Genomic DNA, 20,365 nt, shown 5'->3' on the forward strand with positions numbered 1-20,365 from the left:
ACATACGTCCAAGTAAAGGCAGCTAACAGCAGACACCTGTAGATTTCCTCATGGGAGCCAGTATTACACATTCCGCGTTGCAGCACATTGTTTCTCTTTCTCCTGCACCGGAATACAAATTCCATTGGAGGTAAAAGAGGGAAAAGCCTGTTCCCAGATGGTTAATTTAACAAACAGCACAGCGCCCCTGGTATTAAGTGTATCAGAATCGAAATCTTTTCTGTAAGTGTCACCAGAGGAGGATGACTCCTGAGTGAGGGCGATAGGAGAATGAGGACATCACAGTGCCCAGAATTCGCCAGGGCAGAGCTGCATCTAGACAAAATGGGTTAGATTGGCAAAATGTCTCCATCTCATTGGTAATTGTCCAGGATTAGGGTGTAAGGAGCCCAGAACACTAGGCTAGATTGCTGCCAAGTCTAAAATTACATGGGACTGAAAGTCCACATATATAAGTACTTGAAGTTCTTCTGGCTTTGTCCTATAATGTGAACTAGTGATTTTACTTTGCAAAAGATATTAAGACCTACTCCAGTTATTGCTAGCACTTCAAGTCCTCAAGCCCCTTGTAGTTTCTAATTAACTTTGTCATGCTTTTAAAAAAATTCTTCTCCGATAATGTTGCCAGAGATATTCCTGCCAACTACTTAAAGAGCTCACTAATAGCAGGCTGTTCGCTTACCTTTCAAAATATTTGCCTGTGGTCATATATGCTTTCCAAGATTTAAAGCTTTCTAAATAAGTTTTGGTTCTTCCATCTGACCTCTCCTTGATTTTGGCCACTTTTCTTGGAATATCGGGAACAGCAGCATACACTGTAACCCTTTGTGCTCTACAACTCCCAGAATCAAACTGCAGCACAGTTTACACAATTTGTTCCACTTTTTCACCCCTATCTAGGGTACAAAAACCTTTTTACTTCAGCTGTACAGTAAAGATACGGCTTACCAGAATGCGAGAGAAAAAAAAACTAAACTGAACTCCATTACCAAAGGCACTTGGTCCTAATTTAGGTCGTGTTCTCTGATCCAGACATGGAGAGGTCAAGTCGTGGCACCTACTGATCATGACTGATAACATGGATAAAATACTGATTTCAAATTCAAACACTGGCAGAAAACTGAAGTAAAGGATTCTCAGGAATTCCACCAGCACCAGGCAAAGGTGAAGAACTTCAAATGTTGATCTATCAACACAACACAGGGATAAGGACATAGAGTGAAGGAAAAGCTTTCTTACTACTGGAAACCTTACAAAAGCCATTCATACAGATGTGATAGATTATGTTCAAATTGGTAGGGCATCATCCTGGCTCAAGGATTCACAAAGAAATCTAGAATCATATCAACTAGTACGGAAGGGGGAGACACCAAAGAAAATAGGAAAGGTAGAAGAGATCTACCTTTCTTTCCTGATCTAGTCTTTCTGAATCAGAAAGACTATTCAGACTTCGTATTAACCTAGGTAAATGATCTCAATCTATATGGGTCAAACTTGTCAAAATACCATCAAAATACAAATGTTGCCAATTTGACACTGTTCTATGAAATTAAGAACCTATGGACTTATATAAACAAAAAAAAGTTTATATAAATTTTTATGGGAGATTTCAACATTCCCTACATAGACTAAGATAAATCAGAAACCAAACAGATCTGATAAATAACTGTTCCTAACCTGTTTGCAAGAAGAAATGCATGTGAAGCAAATGGAACAGACAGGAAACATCACAATACACGGTGCTTTATGAAACACAAAGGCCAAATCAAGTTTACAATCTCAGTAAAACAGACTTCGAAGGTCATGACGCTTAAGAAAAACGGGAAAGAATAGATGTAAGTGTTGGAGAACAGGTGGCAATCAATTCAAACTGATTCTGTTTGAAAGACATTTATCCCAAGAGCAAATCAAAAGCTAGAAACAGTCTTCTTAAAATATTTCCTCAAAGTAATATTTGAGAATTAATTATCTCTTAGAGACTCACCGTCTCTGGTAACACTAAATTCAGACTTAAGCCCTCCACTTGCAAACGGGTTTGGAAAGTAGTTTCAGTCTTTGTAAACTTTGACATTACTTGATTTACAAATGATTTTGTATCTAGAAATGTGCAAGGCGACATTTTGGTACCAAAATGAAAACTGGTCTTTACACCCAATTTTTCATGCATTCATGCTGAAGCAATCGTCACGGGCTGAACTGAAAGCTATAAAGTGGCAGTACACTTCATTACACAAGATCCTTCCTTTCACATTTCGAAAGACCTCAGTCTCCGTCATAATCGGGTCTTCTAATAATTTTACAAAACGTATTCGCTTTTCTATTTCACCTTTATTTTGGGTACACGAAGCTCTGGATTTTAAAGAGGAAGTTTGTGGGATCAATATCTTAAGTTTACCTTTACAAATTTGCAGAAATAAAATGTGTAGAAACTCACCTTCATTAAAACCAATTAAATTTAACAACGACTGGTGTATATTCCAATGTCTTCTGTAGAAGAAATTTAATTTTCAATAAGGTTAAATTTATTATGGACTAGATTTTGACACTAATTTTCCCTAGTATTCCTGTTTTAAGTGCTATTAGAGAAGAATGTACTTTAAAAAATATTTTTGAAGGATACATTAAAATGTTTCAGATTGCTACTGTATGTACAGACCTGAAAATAGTATTGAAAATAATTCTGCGTTAGCACGTTTCATGTCAGAAAACAATGCCTTTTATGCTCAAAATGTACTCTAACACTACTTTTTTCAGTCATTTGATCAATGTTAAACTGAATATTTACCTGATAGATAGACCTAAACTATTGTGAAATGCATTCCCATGCTATAAATGAACGGTCACATAAAACTGTTTAAGACTTCGTAGAATTGAACTTATTTTCTATGCGCATAATTAAATGAAACCATCTTCCAAGTTCTATAATTTGTTCAAGACAAGATTGGCAAAGAGGGTAAAAACTAAAGAAACTACATAAAATCGGTCAAGACACTAATTCTATGACTGAAACGTCTTTCAGGGGGTGTAAAAATGTCATTGAAAGTGATAATGCCCCAAAATAGCATTGCTTTTCCAGGCTTTCACATTGAAGCTCAAAAGCTCTCCAATTTCAAAATGCATGTATGAACCCTTGTAAACAATTTTATTTTGGTATGTCATAAGTTCAAACAGGATAATCCTAAGGATACCAGATATCTTCTTTAAGGCTAAATATTAAATACTGAAATATCATAATATTCTCACAACCACTAGTTTTCATAATGGAAAAATAATCCCCAAAAAACGTCAGTCCCTATAAGGTGCAGCAGGTCTAGACAAATGCTTCTGCAAACAAAATTTAACCAAAGGACTAACCTGTGCACACAAAATATCAAAGTGAAATACAAAGGACATCCATGGCTATTGGAAAAACAACAAATATTTTTTTGCTAACTGAAAGTTTTTGAAAGGAACAAAAGGCACAAGAATCTTTTAAAGAAACACGGCAGAACGCAGGATTAGTGTCAAGAGAAGTTAATTTCAGATTGCATCATACAAAGGTTGTAATATTGAAAACATTTTCAGCTTGGTACATTACACTTCTAGGTATTAACTTACTTTACATTGGTGAGTAGAAACAATTTTATTCTTTGCACATGTAGTCTTATCCAGGGCAGGCAAACCCGTTCAAAAATCTGTGATTTCATTGAATTTGAAGACAATTTGGAGTACTTTTTTATTTATTCACACATACATGTACAGCATGCAGTCAATCAGAAGTAGATGGTGGCATCACCAAAATCCCTTCAGAGCCTTCAGATGTGCCCTTGCTGTCTAGGAAAAATCCAGTACCATTCTCCATTGATGGAATCTTCACGGTCTATCAAAAATTTAGTTACTATTACACAGTAATAAATGTCAGCAGCTTTCTTTTTAAAATTAATGCAAATAATTTAGTCGATCACCATGAATAAATATTAGTTGCTTTTTTTTTCTTTTACTTGTGTTCAATTTCTAGATTTGAACAATCTGGGCAAACAAGCCTACAGTAAGCACTTGAAAGATACATTACAATGCATTTACTGTTCTTACAGTGAACAGAAAAGAATCTGGTACACAGAGCATTGTCCTGTCCAGGTATTTTACCAGAGCTGGGAGTAAGTTCTCGGAAAAGTCCAAAATGTAGCTTCAAGGCAAACCATGGAAAGACATCTTTATACTGTATGTAACACTGCATAAATATCCAGTAAGTTAACACTGGATTTTATTCTAAGAAACCGAAGTGTCTTTTTTTTTTTAAAAGGACCTGGTTTTAGGCAGTTCCTAGGTGCAGGTTTATGTGAATAAGAGTTTTAAAGTGCTACAGACTGAATGTCAAATCCTCATCATATTGCAGGTTATTCCAACCCAATAGTCACTACTAAGAAAATCAGAAGCTGAGATTCAAGATTTAATTTAGATTTCCTTTTCTAAAGCAAAGTTTATTCCCTATTTTTAATTAAGCCAATGTCCTGGTTTACAAAGGCTTATCAACACTGCACTTACAACTAAGCTGGGAGAATTCAGGTGTACAAGGCTACCAGGATGTAGAGATGTCTTCCCAAGTTAAAAAAATTAAAATAAGGATATGGAAATCTTGTATAGCTTTATTTTTCTTTTGGGAGAAAAATGATAAAAAGTAAGAATAAAACAAAAGAAACCTTTCCTGACTATTCATCCTAACACCTTTAAATAACTAATCTTACTGTATAAAAGGACAGCACAGAAAACAAAAGCAACAATTTGTTCAATTAAAAGCTTCAGCTCAACTGACTAGCTGATCAGCAGCCAAAGCAACAAATCCATTCTCAAGGAAACGGAACTGAAAGGCTGAAGAGATCGGACTCAGGCCTCAAAGGAGTGTTTGCAATATCAGTTAAAAGCCCCCATCTGCCAGTCACACACTTCAACAAACGTGTTACTCAAGACCAACAACAACAGCCTGGCACCGAACATGCACATAACGTCTAAAAAAACAAAACAGAAAAAACACAGTCATGATTGGTCTTAAAGCCCTATGAAAATGGTATATTTGATAAAATTACCAGCAAAAATATGCCAAACCAAAATTAGCAACCCCCCAAAAATGACTACACATGAAGTTAACCTTCTACATGCAATGTCCACAAGTCAGTTATGGTGTCCTACCCATTTCACCCCGTTATCGATTACAGCCTCTTCACTCAAAAACCAGTTCAGAGAAGAAATAAAGAGTGCTTTTAACTCATGATCACTATGTATTAAAAAGCAAAAAAAAAAAACTGCCATTTCTACGGCCCTTCAGCAGGATGTTGATTGATACCAACGCTGAGATTGAAAAAAGAAAAGCACACAAATGGACAATATCATGGACAGGACAAGCAAGTGTTCCATTTCTGCCTAACAAAGGCATTTATGTATATATGTATAGTATTCAGTAACAATGCAATAATATTTTTTATGATACAGTACATTAATTTATTGAAATCCTGGCAATATGGTATATTGTTAATTCCTAAGCAGCTTCCTTCTGTTCAGCTGGAGTCTTTTCCTTTCTCTAAAATTATCAAGGCCTTGGCTTCCACAGGCTTATGTCATGAGTGCGCCTTTCAGATAATCCATATATTACAGCATTTGTCCAATTTTCAGCCCCACATCCCGATACTCAAAACATGTACAGTGCTATTTCAACCTGTACAATGGGACAGTAGTGTTTTCGCTATCCGTTCAGTTCAAAACTTTTAACAAGCTTATCAAATCTACTCAGAGAAACTTTTACAACCCCTAAAACAATGAAATGTACACAAATTAGTCTAGGACGTTTCTGCTAGGATTTTTTTTCCTTTTACATTTTTGAAAACCTGTTACATACATTCAACTTGGCACAGTGCAGACTAATCTTAAGACATGAAGGACAACAAACTGTGCAAGAAAACAGAGCTACACATTAAAGTCACCTGTAGTTATTTTGCAAGATGCCTAGATTGCACTCAGGATTTCCGTGTGGTTTCGTTTTGTAAGGAAAACAATCATACAGGAGAAAAATATCAGGGTAGAACTGTACAAGCCAGATATATTTGATATATATATTGAAAAATAATCCTGTGAATCCTCGTGGGACATTTTCACTGCAATGGAATGACAGGTTTCCTGGATCATATCTGCATCTTCCTCTTCGATTATGTTGAATATTCAGCAGCTGAAAACAAAAATATGTACCATTTATGTTTCATGTTAACCAGATACAGCCAATTCTACAGAAGCGCCAAAGTAGATGTTTTAATGACACATTGTAGGGTTAGTTTTACATATTAATGACAACTAATTTGTGCAGGTTCCTATTACTACCAATACTATTTTTATTTTCTAGGGAAACTGTATTGAACCTTTATTGCCCCAAGGGAGTCTGTGTTCAGACATCAACAGCTCATAAATATAACATATAGTCTATGACAATAACACAATACAACAGTATAATACCATTATATGAAAAATTAAACAAAATTGCTCAACCAGAACTTAATCCCATACCATAAGATTAAAAACAGACAATTAGCTGGTAAAGTATCTAAAAACAACAGCAACATAATAAGATCCCTACTTCCAAACAATCTTTTCATTGTTCAACAACAAAATGCTTTTAGGTATAAATGACATAAATGCTCTTTTAGGTCTTTATACAGAAGATCTGGTACCTCCGCCCAGAGGGTAGAAGAGTATATTCTAAAGAGTGGATGAGAGGGGCCATCTAAGATTTCAAGGTGCAAGGTTAATAATATGTTCTTCCGTTAGACATGTTACCGAGTCTACAGGCGCACCTTTAATCTTGCCACCAGCCCTGACCATTTTGTTCAACTTGTTCTTGCTCTGCTCTCTGATCTCTGTGCCCTATAGGTAGGTCACACATCCCCCCAGCTCATCCCAAAGATGTTCAGTGGGACGTACGTCTGGAGAGTAGGGCACCCATGGCATAAATATCACAACAAATCTCAAAAACAGCTACTGTTAACACAACAGCATGAGGGAATACAGTACTGGCAGGAGGCCATCTAATGCCGTAAGCAAGAATTCTGTAGCAACCTGACACTTTTGACCAGACCACCACGTTTTGGATCTCTCCTCATCAATGCCTTGCGAAGCACTGGCTTTTTAAAAACGTACCTCTGTACCTGCATGTCTCTTTTCATGCTTGTCCTGTATTATTTGGCTTAACCATCTAAAATGTTATTCGCAACCCCAAAATGTAAACAGCATCCTGAAAACCAAGAAGGCAAAGTCAACAGCACGGTGGATAGGATAGTGAGAAATGGGAACAACAGAAGAATAATAGAAAAACGTTTGGAGAAAAAATGGAGAAACGCTTGAAGAAAAGAACACCCTGCCAACTGTCAAGCATGGGGGTGGATCCATTATGCTTCAGAGCTGTGAGGCAGCCAGGGGCACAGGAAATATTGTGCGGGTAGAGGGAAGAATGGATTCTACTAAGTATCAACAAATCCTGGAAGCTAATGCCCCACAGGCAGTGAAGAAACTGAAGCTGGAAAGAGGTTAGATATTACAACAAGACAATGATCCAAAACATACCGCAAAAATCAACTACAAATGAAAGATTAAGGTTTTGGAATGGCCTTCCCAGACTTGAATATTATTCAGACCTGTGGGTAGATGTCGAACATGCAGTGCGTGCAAGAGGACCTAAGAATATTTCTGAACTAGAAGCGTTCTGCAAGGAAGAGGGGGGAAAAAAAGTCAGAAAGCAAGAATGGAAAGACTTAGCTAGCTACAAGAAACATTTGGAGGTGGTGTTTGAAAGGGTGCCCAAACTTTTGCACATGCCACATTTACCGTTTCATTTTTTAAAATCTGTTAAATTCAGCAAATAAATAGTAACTGTACATTAAAATTTGCAGAAAAATGTCAAGTTTAAGTTTTTTCACTGCAGAGGTTGTGTTAACTTCTTTTCACTTAGAAAATCAATAAAGCATGTAATTTGGCCAGGGGTGCCCGAACTTTTGCATACAACTAAGTCCTCTACAACAAGGCAAGCTGTTATGCTTCAACAACAAAAAGCTCAGCTGCAAAGGATTATTTTGAACGGTTTAAGAAAGCATCCAAGAGCTTGCAAACAATTTAAAAGCCTGGGGCTGCTTGCATATTTCAGTGTTAGCTGCACCACAGATATTAATTTTCTTAATATGTAGTACAAATCTATAACACCACAGCTTCTCTACCAGGCACCATCCCATGCATGATTTAGGCCTTCCACTACTGCAGGTCGTTACATACCACCCACCTTTGCTGAAACCAAAGTGTCTGAGACCAATGTCTCCATCAGATGAGGCACTAAGGATTCTTCCACTGACACTAGGGGAAATTCAGGGCTTTAGTTCACAGCTACACCACTGATCTAAGTTTATCACCTGCTGTCAATGCTTAATAATCTGTACTTGGGGAAGAGGAGAAACAAAAGAATGAAACAGAAAATAATTGCATAGCAGCAACAGGCAAAAGCTCAAGAAACCGGACAGTGTTCAATGTTGCATAGTTTTCAAAATCCATAAAACCTCACACTGACAGCTTCAGGTTTGTGAATATTTATGGGCATTTGAGCTGAAGAAGCTTCAAGCCAAGAATTCTGGCAGGACAACGGGACATGAATGGGTAACTGAATGTGTTCGCTGCCGCCCGTTTCGACAGAGGTTAGAATGGCTAACCGGACGTACGACTGAAAATCAAAACTTTGCCTTTGGAAAACATCCTGTAAAATGGCCATTAAAGGAAATCCTGTTTAAAGTACAAAAGCAAATCTCTTAAAAATGAAAACCTGAAAAGCTAATAGAAGAACTGTTGGAGTGTATTTTTATTCAAAAGAAAGAAAGCCACGTTTGCTCCGAAATTCCTTTAGAACCAAAGGAATTGTGTTTCGATGAGGAGTTTTTGTTGCACACTCCAGCTGGAAAGGAATATGCAAAATGAAATTAAAACTTACTCCAGTTTAGTTAGGGAAATACCACTCTTGCCCTAACAAGGGCCTGAGAAGGATCCATCTTAAACTGGTGTAAAATGTCCCTATTATAGGAATGGCTGAACACAGCTGAGTGCTCTTCACTCAGCTCCCAGTCAAAGGGAAACGGAGCTCAGGGGAGGGATCTGGTCTATACCCACTTCTTGTCCTGCTTCATTCCTCCCCCTCCTCGGATGGATACCGTCTGGCTGTTCTGGTAGAAGTTCCCAGCGCTGCGGTTCACATTGGGGTGCGTTGGAGAGGCCACAGGAGGCTGGCCGGGGCGAATGGGTTTGGCTGAAACAATAAAAGGTAATCATTCCCACAGGCTGCCTCATTCCTGCAGTTCAGGCTTCACAGGTCAGCTGGACAGGCTGATTAGACCACTGCATTCCTCAAGCAGTACTTGGGCTGAAAGCCCTATTGTTTACTTTAATAAGCAATTGAGATCTGCTCTGGAAGGAGTACAATGATCTGTATTATACACACTGCAAATGTGAATTTCAGAGTTGCACAGCATGGGAATGTTTTAGACATTTTTAGGGGCCGCAGTAAAAGATGTCCTGAAGAACAATGCCAAAAAGACCTCAGGTAACGAAATCATTCATTCCTCTTGCTATGCTGATGTTTTAATTTAACCTGAACTTTGCACAATTTCTTTTTACTGGATCTCTCAGAAAAGGCACCATACTGAACTTTATGGTTACACAGCTGCACGTTCAAGTGGGGGCGTTAATAGTGTCCTGGCCACAATTCCCCCTGGCCTTTACCAATCATGACCTCCTAATAATCCCCATCTATGAATTGGCTTCACTACTCTGTTCTCCTCCCCACTAGTGTGTGATGAGGGTACTGTGCATACTTTGGCTGCTGTTGCATCATCCAGGTGGATACTGCGCACTGAAAGCTCTTTGGAGTGGAGTGTCCAGAAAAGCACTTTATAAACTAAAGGAATTCTTATTACAATGCACTAGAGAGGTTAGCAGCAACCTCACAAAACATTGGTAATATGTCTGGGGGTAAAACTCAATAAATGAGCTTAGCCCGTGCTGCAATGGGGTCCTCACCTATCTGCGCCGAGTGCCCCCTCCTGGCCATGTTCTTGGCGCGCACAGCGTCCTTGATGCGATCCACTTCCTGCTGGTAGCGCTTGCGGTCGCGAGCGGCATTCTCTTTGGCTTCCTTCAGCGCAGACTCCAAGGCCTTAACTCTCTCAGCTGTAGCCCGAAGGCGTTTTTCCAGTTTCGGAAGCTCGCAGCGAAGGTCTGCATTGTCACGTACCAGCTAAAGAAGGAACAGGGAAATAACAGCCACCTTAGCCAATTTCACACAGACGTCTTCTAATCGTGCAGCTCGTAGTGCCTAAAACAACAACCTAGTCTAAAGGTGTAGTCTATGTGAAGTGTATTTGATTTCATGTTGCATCTGCTTTTAACTATACTTGTGTTTGTAATTCTTAAATTCAATTATGCAACCCTTTGTTATTCAAACTCTCAAACGATAAATCCAAAGTTCTTGTGGTTTCCTCACCTGTTTGTGGACCTTTGTGAGCTGTTCGAGGTTGTTCTCGAGAAAGGAGATTTTCTGTTTCTGAGCAGCGCTGCCACCTGTGTCATCAGAGTCCATCTCGGCACTCTGCAAAAGCAAAGGCCATTCTGTTAATCAAAGCAGGGACGAGCAGAGAACATTTCTGTCATCTTCATCAGTAAACCTGAAACAATTTGTCTGTACGATTGTTACTTTTTCTTTGTGACTTACAAACGTTTTAGAACATGACATATAGCTTAAGATGAACATAAACTAAAAACACATTTTAAGCATTGTCAGGAAAGCAAGAGACAGCAGTTTTAAAGTATGCTGTTGTGGCCTATCAAACAAACAACTTCACTGCAAATAAAGGCAATGATTTTTCTTTATTTACTGAATTAATCTGGGAACACCATTAGATTTATTAAAAAAAATAAGTTGGAGGCTATGGCGAATGTATGTTTGAATACAAGTCTCAACAGAAGGTAATCAATAGATGCAATGAGTGGTATCTGATTGATTAAATATCAATAGCCAGGCATTGATCTTAACTGTTGGAAACAAGCACTCAAGGCTGTAGTTTTTAAGAAGCTGGCTCCACACACATACTCGTCCCCTTGTCAAGAATATTGTTCACATTCCTCCACTACCTGTATGTCTTTTTGAACTTGTCCTAATTCATTATATAGTTACTCTGCAGCCTATTGGAAGAAGTCCTTTGCAGCCCAGTAAACAGTAAAACTTCAGCTCCATTGTTCCATTTTGGACTGAAAATGTGACCGATACATCATACGGTTTACTGGCACCAAACAAAAATTCTCAAGGACTTCCATGACTCAAGGATACTGAATCCATCCAAAGACAATTTTGTTGAAACATCAGCCTTGGGATGACGTTACCTTCTTAACTCTGGTAGCCAAATCCTGCACAAACAATTTCCTCAGATTGTGCAGCGTCTGAAGCTCTTTTGCCTAAGACAAAACAAACAACAGGAATTAAAGCAGCACACAACCAGAGAAATACAAGCAAGAGGATTTAAAGTAACCTCTAACGCGAACTCCGCAGAATGAAGCACTCACCACTGTCTCCTCCAGACCCTTGAGATCCTGCCTGGCCTGTTCTCTCCTGTCCTGCATAACCCTGAAATGACAAGAATTTCCTAATAGTAAATGTTGCATGTTAAAGAATCATGACCTAACCCGCCTCCGTGTAATAGTGCAATTTTATGTCAGGACAAACAAAGCACTAAATCTTACAATAAGCCAGAACACTAATTTTATGCAAGTGCTCCATAAAGGCTTTCAAATGGCTTGAGAAATGTTAACGACCCCACAAACGAGTAAGAGCTTTATAGAGCTCACTCTGCCATCTGTGGGGACAAAATGCAACACCTTCCCACTCTGAAAAACGAAACACAGCTTTGCGTGAACGAATGAAAAATTGACAGAGCTCACGTTTCAAAAGTTACATTTTTGACAGAACTCCTCGAAAAGCTACAAACAAATCGCCGCTTTACACCATACTTCGATAATACAAAACTGAGTTGAGGATTGAGAATCCGCCCAACAAATCACCACGACAACAGTTCCAATGGAAGGGAAGTGCTCGTCAGTGGAGAGGCGGGGGGCTGTGTGATGGCCTTGCTCTCTGCAGAGGAAGACTTACGTGAGCTCGTGCAGCTTGCGGCTCTTCTCCTGGTCCATGCTCTTCAGCTTCTCGTGCTCCACCCGTAGGCGCTCCTGCTCCAGCATGATCTTCTGGTTCAGGCTGGGGGGGGGGGGGGGGAGACAATGGCAGATGCCCAAATTCAAAAATGGCACCAGGCTGGAAACCCGTAGAATTTACTACTGCAGCTCCCCACTCGCACTGCAAAGGTGCTCGAGATCTGCAATGGTGAAACGTCATGGCTGCACCTTACCCAACACTACCTCAGCACACTGCACGTAGCAGCCGTCATTACTGGTATAGATTTAAAGTTCTGAGCTCCAGCATACACGGACATGATACATCCTCCCATTCCCATTGCCCTAAAGCTAAAAAAAAACAACCTAACATTCATTTATTGATTTAATTGCTGCTGAATAACCCTCTTGATCAAAGTGAAAATGGTCCAGAACACAGGGGAGAGTGGCTTACTCCTGGAGCTCAGTGATGAGCTTCTCCTTCTTGTCCAGCTCGTCACGGAGGCTGCTGATCTGTTTCTGATGAGCCTCGCGGTGACTCTGAATCTGCTGCTCCACAGCCTCCTGCACACGGGAGGGCAAAAGTTACTTCTGCCGTTTCATTAATAACATCTGCACAGGAAGGGCACGAAACCACTTAAGACTAGACAAAAAATATTTGTACACCACCCACGAGCTATAATGGTCTCCAAGTTGCTTGGAAATAAAGCACTATGACTATTTTTGTAATGCCAATATGTATTTGAGCTACATTTTAAGAGATGAAATTAAAAGTTAAACACTTTGTGTAATCTGTGATGTTTGTATTCCATTCAAACACTTAGAAAACTCTGACAAGAACACAAATATATTCCAACAGGGTGGAAAAATGTAAAACACTTTGAATTCAGAGAGAACTGGTCTCGCACTGCTCAGTAAGAGCAGCTGGCAGTTTGCTGTACCTTGACTTCATTGGCAGTCTGAATCTCATTCTCTTTCTCCATAGCGTGGACCTTTTCTGCAAGACGAACGTAACGGGGTTATTTAACCACTAGGAGGCACCATAGAGCTAAATGAAGGCACAGTAAGTTTTTACAAATGTATGCTATTCATTATCAAAAAAAGTTTATATTAAGTCTCTCAACACATTTACATTCTATTCAAACAGGTACTGGAAATTTTAATTTCATAATGCCAAGGGTGCCAAAAATTATTTATCCCCTGGCATTTCCATCATGGAAGAAACACTCGTACATTCGATATACACCTAGCACCAACATGTCATTAGGATATGACTAATGTTAAATATTCTAGAGCAGGCATTGAAATTCCTGTCAAAACAGCCACAGAGCCTCAGGTCTTGAGGTACAGGCAGTCGTACCCTGTGCACTGAGCTTCACCAGCTCCTCGTTAAGCGAGTCCACGGACTCCTCCAGCTGCCTCTTCTTCTGCTCCACATTCTGCAGGTACTCGGTCAGAGACTTGATCTTGGCTTCGTGCTGGCAAACGACAACAATCGACAGTGAGGAAGTTTCTGTGATGCTGGAGAACAAAATGTCGTCATTTATTGAAAAGGGTACTGCGCTGTGCACAGATTAAGGGTAGTCCAGATACTGAGTTCTTTGATGACAGAAACACGCCTAGAATTTATGCTCTTAACACCTCACAAAAACTTATACTTGGTCTGTTTCAGAATATATATGGACGGTTTACACGTTTTTCCAGCCAGCAAGAGTGCCACAACACGGGTCGGGCCTCCATCTCGGAGCAACAAAACTTGAGGCCCTTCTGCGAGGGGCCGAGCTCTCCTACTCTACCTGGGAGATGCGCAGCTGACAGGCAGCCAGCTCCTTCTCGTTCTCATCCATCTTCTTGTTGCTCTCCGTCTGGGTACTTTCCAGCTGTTTGCAGCGCTTCACCATTGACTTCACCTCCGACTTCATCTTGCTGATGTACAAGCGAGCCACTGTGAACTCCTCGTCGATCATCCCACTCCCCTCGTGTTGCTGCTCAGACAGAAAAGAACAGAGCTCCAGTAAACAACTCCATCAAGGGTCACGCCTTATTTCAGCTTCAGTACTTAGTGCTAAATATCAAAGCAGAGATGCAAATCCTGTTCAATTCAGGAGTTCAAAAGTAAATGCAGGTCTACAGCTTAAGTCTTAAGAACTGAAACCCACACAAGCACTGTACATTACACTATCATTTTAAAACCACAGCAAATGCCCCAACCAATAAAGGTGCTCACTGAGAGTCCTGTGCCAGTGGACAATCCAGCATTCCTCAGTGGTTAAACCAGAAGGCTAGAAAAAATTAACTCCAATCTCCCACAAGGCTCCATTTTAACTCCTGCATCATTTAATCGCTACGTCAGCAATTTACCAAACGCTATATACTGTATATGCAGTTGACTGATTTCAATGCACAACAAATAAAGCTGACTGGGCAGGAACTGTCCTTCTGACTACACCGAGAACACCCTAGACAACATAAGGCTCATCCTAGTTTTAATAACACAGCGCGATGGACCCTCCTGGAGTCTGTTTCTAAAACACCCAAACACACCTCCGCTACTACGCTTGGAATGTCTACTCCGCTAAGAATAATTTGTGCCAGTATAGGCACGGAGCACCCACACTTAGGTCGGCCTCACTTAAACTGCATTAGAACTTCTAATGGAAGATGTGATGTTGAACTCTTCCAATGCAAGACAAGAAGTACCCTGGATTGTGACTGCAACTCTATGCCACAAGCCACAGAACACACATATTCCACTGATCTGATGGACAAGATCAGTTAAGCAATGAATTAATGCATCTCAGAAACTAGATACTGATTATTGGAAACGAAGCCAACGCAATATGAAGACTATTCAGAGTGCAGGTTGAGCCTATTGCATTAACAGCCCTTTACATGCTAGGCACCTTTGAGCATACAGAGAGAGCCCCAGTCAGGAGGAACTCTGCTGTATGCACTGAGGCAATCAGAGGGTAAATACACAGCAGGTGATTCTTAAGATTACAAATGTCCTCCCCTCCCTCATGCAAGTACTAGGAATATAGTGGTATGTCAATGATTAACTATTTCCAATGACAAATCAGAAGTGGTTAAAAGCTGGAACATGACAGGTTTATGTGAAAGTCCCTTACCTTGATATCATTGCTTCCTACTGCAATTCCTATTTCTGCCAAGTCCTTGAGAAGTGATGACATCATTTCTGTGACCCTCTTCTTCTGATGGTTAGTCATTTCCTTAAGCTTCTGAAGTTCCGAGTCTATTGATGCCAGAATGCTCTAGATATAAAAGGGTATCAAGCGTGAATGTGAATGTCCACAAGTATTATAGGTAGGGAGCTGCGTCAGCATGCGGAGGCTACAAAGGAACAGGTAAAGATTTATTCCATGTTGGAAGGGGAAAAAAAAAGACATTTCTACAATTTTTCTTTTCCTTTGAGCACAGAATAAAACTTTACTCGTCCACAAGTATCACAAGTTCTCCCTCCCCTTTATTCCTTTCGGAAATAAAATTTCCATATAACTGAGAACACGGATGAAAATAAAACACATGTAATACAAAAATGGTTCAAGCAAATAAGCAACTGAATTGTCCTTCACTAAAATGTCTTTAGTAGTCAGTCTCAGTTTAATTCTATTAACAACGATGACTTGGAACAAATCCTTAAAGCTATATCAAGTCTTGAATTAAAGTAGAATTGAAGTTGTTAAATAAGAAGGCCTCATTATCAGAGCGTTGGATGGTAAAATATTTGTTTTCAGTTTGTTTTTAATATCAAATCCATCACCACAAGCGTCAGCACTCCCATACTGACACTGAACTATTACCAGCGCAGCGCACACACTGAGACATGACCCTTCTCACCGATTTCTGGTTAAGCTCTTCGCTAAGCATCTCAAACTCCTTGGTCTTGTCCTCCACCTCCTGAGACTTCTGGTCGTAGTTGACCGCCAGCTCCTCCAGGGCCTGGAGCACCTCCTTCACCTCTTCCTTGGAGGCCTCGTTCTCGGCTTGCAGCCGGTTCAGCTCCACCTGCAGGTTATCGTGATCGCGCCGGGAGGAGGCAAGCAGCTGTGGACAGGACAGCAGAGACCGTGAGAGGTCACAATGGAATCATACAAGCACCTAATAGACACTTTGCCCTGTATACTTAGTTTCTTTGAACATGCCTCTTGCACAGAGCATACCGTCTTTGGAGTAGAAATGGTATAAATTCCAGCCAATATGAAACACAAAATATCAGATCGGCAAGTGACATTTTTCCTAATTAATAATCACAAGAGTTCTGAAATGCACTGTTTTTGCTCAAATGTGTTATACACCGATGACCACAAATACATTACTCTGGTCATTGCAAACAAATCCATGGTTTGGTAAAACTGAATATTTAGTGACAAGTCCATTTAACCATCATAAGAACCAATCTTAAGGAGTTTGATAGCAAAGACCTGACAACATATACAAAACTCTGCACAGTGTTAACTGTCAATGCTTAGCTCTCCACAGTCCAATTAAAACCTAATAAGTTTAAAAAGTTACATTCTAGCTCTTAAGACTAATCTGATAACATTAACTGAGCGATAATGTGAGAAGTAAATCTGTACTTCTAAAGAAACCAATATGCACCACGGGTGGTGCAACATTAACTACAGGCTGGTTAGGGATCTGTGATCAAGTCTGCAGTGTCTGAAGCTCACGGTTTAATACTGCTACATGGCTGCACGTCAACTCCATATCCCCCCCCCGGTTTATAAACAGCCCAGTGGGCAGCCCACCTCCTCCTGGTCCAACATCTGTTGCTTCAGCTTCTCCGCCAGCTGGCTCTGTTGGTTGATCTCATCATCCTGCAGAACAGGAGAAACAGGGCTTCAGCTGCTAATGCTCACTTGAAATACCTTTCACATTACTGAAGGTAAAACACAGGTGAAGGTTTTAAAAGACCAGCACCAAGATGCAAGGTCCCACAAGGGACCTACCATTCATAACATTAACCATAATCAATTCAGAAAAGACTGAAAACTTTGATCTAGTAATTTACATTGCTACTATATTAGATAATGGTCTCACATTAGGCAGCCTCCTACCCATTTGGTTAAATGTTCACATTTATTTTCCTTTATACCCAGCAAGTGATCCAAGCAAAGCCCCCCCCAATCATACTTTCTACTTAAGATCTGCATCAGGTATAACCAAGGCTGTATTCAATGAGTCACTTAGCAACAAAGTACAAAAGCCATTTCAAGAGGTAACATACCTTGTCATCTAGTTGCTTGTAGAGTTTAGCAATCTCTGTCTCATACTTGACTCTCTCGGCATCAGTGAATTTAACCGCTGGGAATCCAGGGGAAGGAGCTGGCTTGTCATTGTTCACAACGTTGTCAAGAGCAAGAACCTCAGCATTGGCCTTCTCCTTGTCAAACTGCTCATCAACAGGCACGCTTTCACCTGTATATTGAACCACACACAAATTGTCAAAGCTAAATCCACATGAACAAGCGCATAAGAATTTTTTCTGAAGATACTTTACAGATCAACACTGTGCCCTAATTTAAAAATGAGTTTACAAAACTTAATCACTGTAAAGTTTCTAGATAACCACGTAGCACAAGACTTCAGTCTACGTTGTCTCAAAAGACTAGGCTCATTTCCTTACGTAAACCTCTACACAGCAAATACAATACCTTACTGTCCGTTCTGACAAATAACTCACCATTCCGCCATCTATTAAGTTCATTTTCAAGCCACTGTATGGTGTTCCGTAAAGTCTTATTCTTGTCCTTTTCTTTTTCATACTTCTTCTTCCACTGTTCAGCTGTGAGCTCGACATTAACACAGACTGTGTTCTTAATCGTCTTGGCTCTGTCACACAAAAAAACAAAGAACAGAACTGAATCAAAACCCTTAAGGACAAATGTTAAAAAAAAACTTCAGCTTACATTTGTTTTTTTTAGATTAACTTTTTAAGAAACACCAACCACTTGCTTTTTAAGACACGGATAAAAGTTTCAATATTCATTTCCTCACAGGAGCAACTTGCATTCAGTGAAATGGTAACTAAAGCCCAGACCTATAAATAATTAAGCAAGTCAATTATTAACAAAAACACCTCAGAACAAGAGCTCAGCTAGAGATAGGAGTACCAGCTAATCACCATGGCCTCACTCAAGTGAGCTACTCTCACACTTTTCCTAGGTGCGTCTGCTTTCTTTGAAGTGTAGAATGGATTTAAGGCTGGCTGAAGCCTTTATATACAACCCCTCCAAGTATGCCAGCTCATTTAGTATTGGGATAGTGCAAGCAAGTTAGGTTAGGTTTGTACAGTTTCATAAATTACCTTTGACCAAACATCAGTGTGGACTTAGTCTCAGCTTCATTGTAAGAAGAGGGAGAGCAGCAGATAACAATGGTGGTTCTGCAGTTACCCCCAAGAGAGTCCTGAAGAATTCTTGTCATTTTACTGTCTCTGTATGGGATATAAGTCTGAAAAGCAGTGAAATGATTAGAAAGAGCAAAAGCAGGTCACCGGCACAGCTTGTTGATTAGGCAACTTCAAAACCTCCATTATTTGCAAACAGAAAATGTACAGTAGTCGCTCATATCTAACTAAGCACACAAATAAAGCACACAAGCAAAGTGTTTCCTAAACTGTGTGAAAACATGGCACAGACATTACAGCAGGAGTGATACAGAAGTTTTTGTTTACTGGCAAAGCATCTGACAATGTAACATGCTGAGGTTTCTGAGATAAATATTTCTCTGCACATTTCTATCTCAAGTTCTTTTCTAACACTTGAAAAGCAAGCAAATCAAAGAGGACTCAAGTATAAAGTGGGAAACCTTATCCCAAATACAAACTGGCAACAATTCACTCATTTTAACATTGCCAAAGACTTAAGATGCACTCACAGAGCCTTCTGCTAAAGCTGAGATGACATTTCCAAGTGATGACAAAGACTTGTTGATGTTTTTTGCTTCATCCAACACAGCTCCCTCGGCTCCAGTTTTACTGACCTGTACATACGTGAACACAGGAGGAAGGTATAGTCATTTTCATTATCCCAGTCTGTAATGGATTCTGTAAATGCTTTGAACCAAAGTAATGGAATACATAACTAGGAGGGAAAGTAGATTTAGCTACATTATTTAAGATAATAATAAAAAATGACCACTTCACTACAAATATAATTTATGGACTGCACCTACTAAGAAAATCTTTGCAAGCAACATCCAAAACATTTTCCAATAGCAAATGATACTATTAGCAGGGAAAATATAATTATATTAACTACAGTTTAAAAATAGGAACATTTTTAAAACTTAATGTTACTGCAATTCTTAAATGCAGAACCCAAGAAAACTGATAATAATCAACGATATCTAATAATATTCAATGAAAAATTTTAAATCCACAAAATTATCATCAGAATTTCTTTTGTAGCAAGTGCACCGGCATTTAACCGAAGAGACGACATGGTTAAATTCATCATCCTGATCAACATTTATCAATGGGGTTGATAAACCAGCGTCTACTGTGGAAATCACAGTCTAGTAGCACATGTAGCCACCAATGAAAGAAATACGACCAATTCATGTTTTACATCACTTCACAAATGCAGTCTTACTGAATTCTGAGTCATCTCTCTCATGCAGCCTGGATAATCACGTGCCTTATCACTGGTCTTTGAGCCGATGACGGGATCATCTTACAAGAAATTGGGCTTTACAGAAGGAGCTGGAGCATGTGCATTTGTGCACTGTTCCGCTGAGACGTCAGGCCAGTATAAACCCACAAGAAGGGCTGCAGGTGAAATCCCAGCACTTGATCACTGTAGTGCCATGTGGTCAGGCTGTCATCAAACTCTGCAAGTGGAGGTCTGCCAAGCTGACATTCCTGCCCAGACCATCACGTTTGGACTGACAATCAACTCACCTGTTTTATGCACCTATTAACAGATTGCACAGATGGCACGGCATTGGTCTTTTGATAACCAGTGCATAATGGTCCTTTGCTTTTTCCTTTCTTGATTTTTACCAGGTGTGAAATTAAGCATGATAAATCAACCCCTCAGTTCTGAGGAATTATTTCTCACAAATGAGGTGTCTCAATGAGCTATAAATGAGGGATTAATTAAAATAATGCCAAACACTTTTAATCAATATT

General features: G+C 39.7%; 1 protein-coding gene across 2 annotated transcripts in view; it reads right to left on the minus strand.

The window, feature by feature from the left end:
• Positions 1–3,690: 3,690 nt before the first annotated feature.
• The window catches only part of LOC148657073 (kinesin-1 heavy chain), a 35,084-nt gene continuing 18,409 nt past the window's right edge, over positions 3,691–20,365 (minus strand). The window contains exons 9-27 of one of the 2 annotated variants that reach the window (XM_088642874.1): positions 19,111–19,215; positions 18,539–18,684; positions 17,915–18,063; positions 17,459–17,649; positions 16,980–17,048; positions 16,069–16,275; positions 15,339–15,482; positions 14,007–14,195; positions 13,571–13,688; positions 13,152–13,207; positions 12,665–12,774; positions 12,194–12,295; positions 11,608–11,668; positions 11,428–11,499; positions 10,532–10,636; positions 10,069–10,285; positions 9,163–9,298; positions 8,291–8,361; positions 3,691–6,196 (exon numbers count right to left, since the gene is read on the minus strand). In XM_088642874.1, the coding sequence (XP_088499000.1) occupies positions 6,177–6,196; positions 8,291–8,361; positions 9,163–9,298; positions 10,069–10,285; positions 10,532–10,636; positions 11,428–11,499; positions 11,608–11,668; positions 12,194–12,295; positions 12,665–12,774; positions 13,152–13,207; positions 13,571–13,688; positions 14,007–14,195; positions 15,339–15,482; positions 16,069–16,275; positions 16,980–17,048; positions 17,459–17,649; positions 17,915–18,063; positions 18,539–18,684; positions 19,111–19,215 (2,268 nt within the window). In that variant the 3' untranslated portion in view covers positions 3,691–6,176. The remainder of the gene's footprint in view (positions 6,197–8,290; positions 8,362–9,162; positions 9,299–10,068; positions 10,286–10,531; positions 10,637–11,427; positions 11,500–11,607; positions 11,669–12,193; positions 12,296–12,664; positions 12,775–13,151; positions 13,208–13,570; positions 13,689–14,006; positions 14,196–15,338; positions 15,483–16,068; positions 16,276–16,979; positions 17,049–17,458; positions 17,650–17,914; positions 18,064–18,538; positions 18,685–19,110; positions 19,216–20,365) is intronic. The other variant, XM_088642875.1, reaches the window with a different exon arrangement.

Source organism: Lepisosteus platostomus, chromosome 8, assembly GCF_059453375.1.
Source record: "Lepisosteus platostomus isolate fLepPlt1 chromosome 8, fLepPlt1.hap1, whole genome shotgun sequence".
Lineage (NCBI taxonomy): Eukaryota > Metazoa > Chordata > Actinopteri > Semionotiformes > Lepisosteidae > Lepisosteus > Lepisosteus platostomus.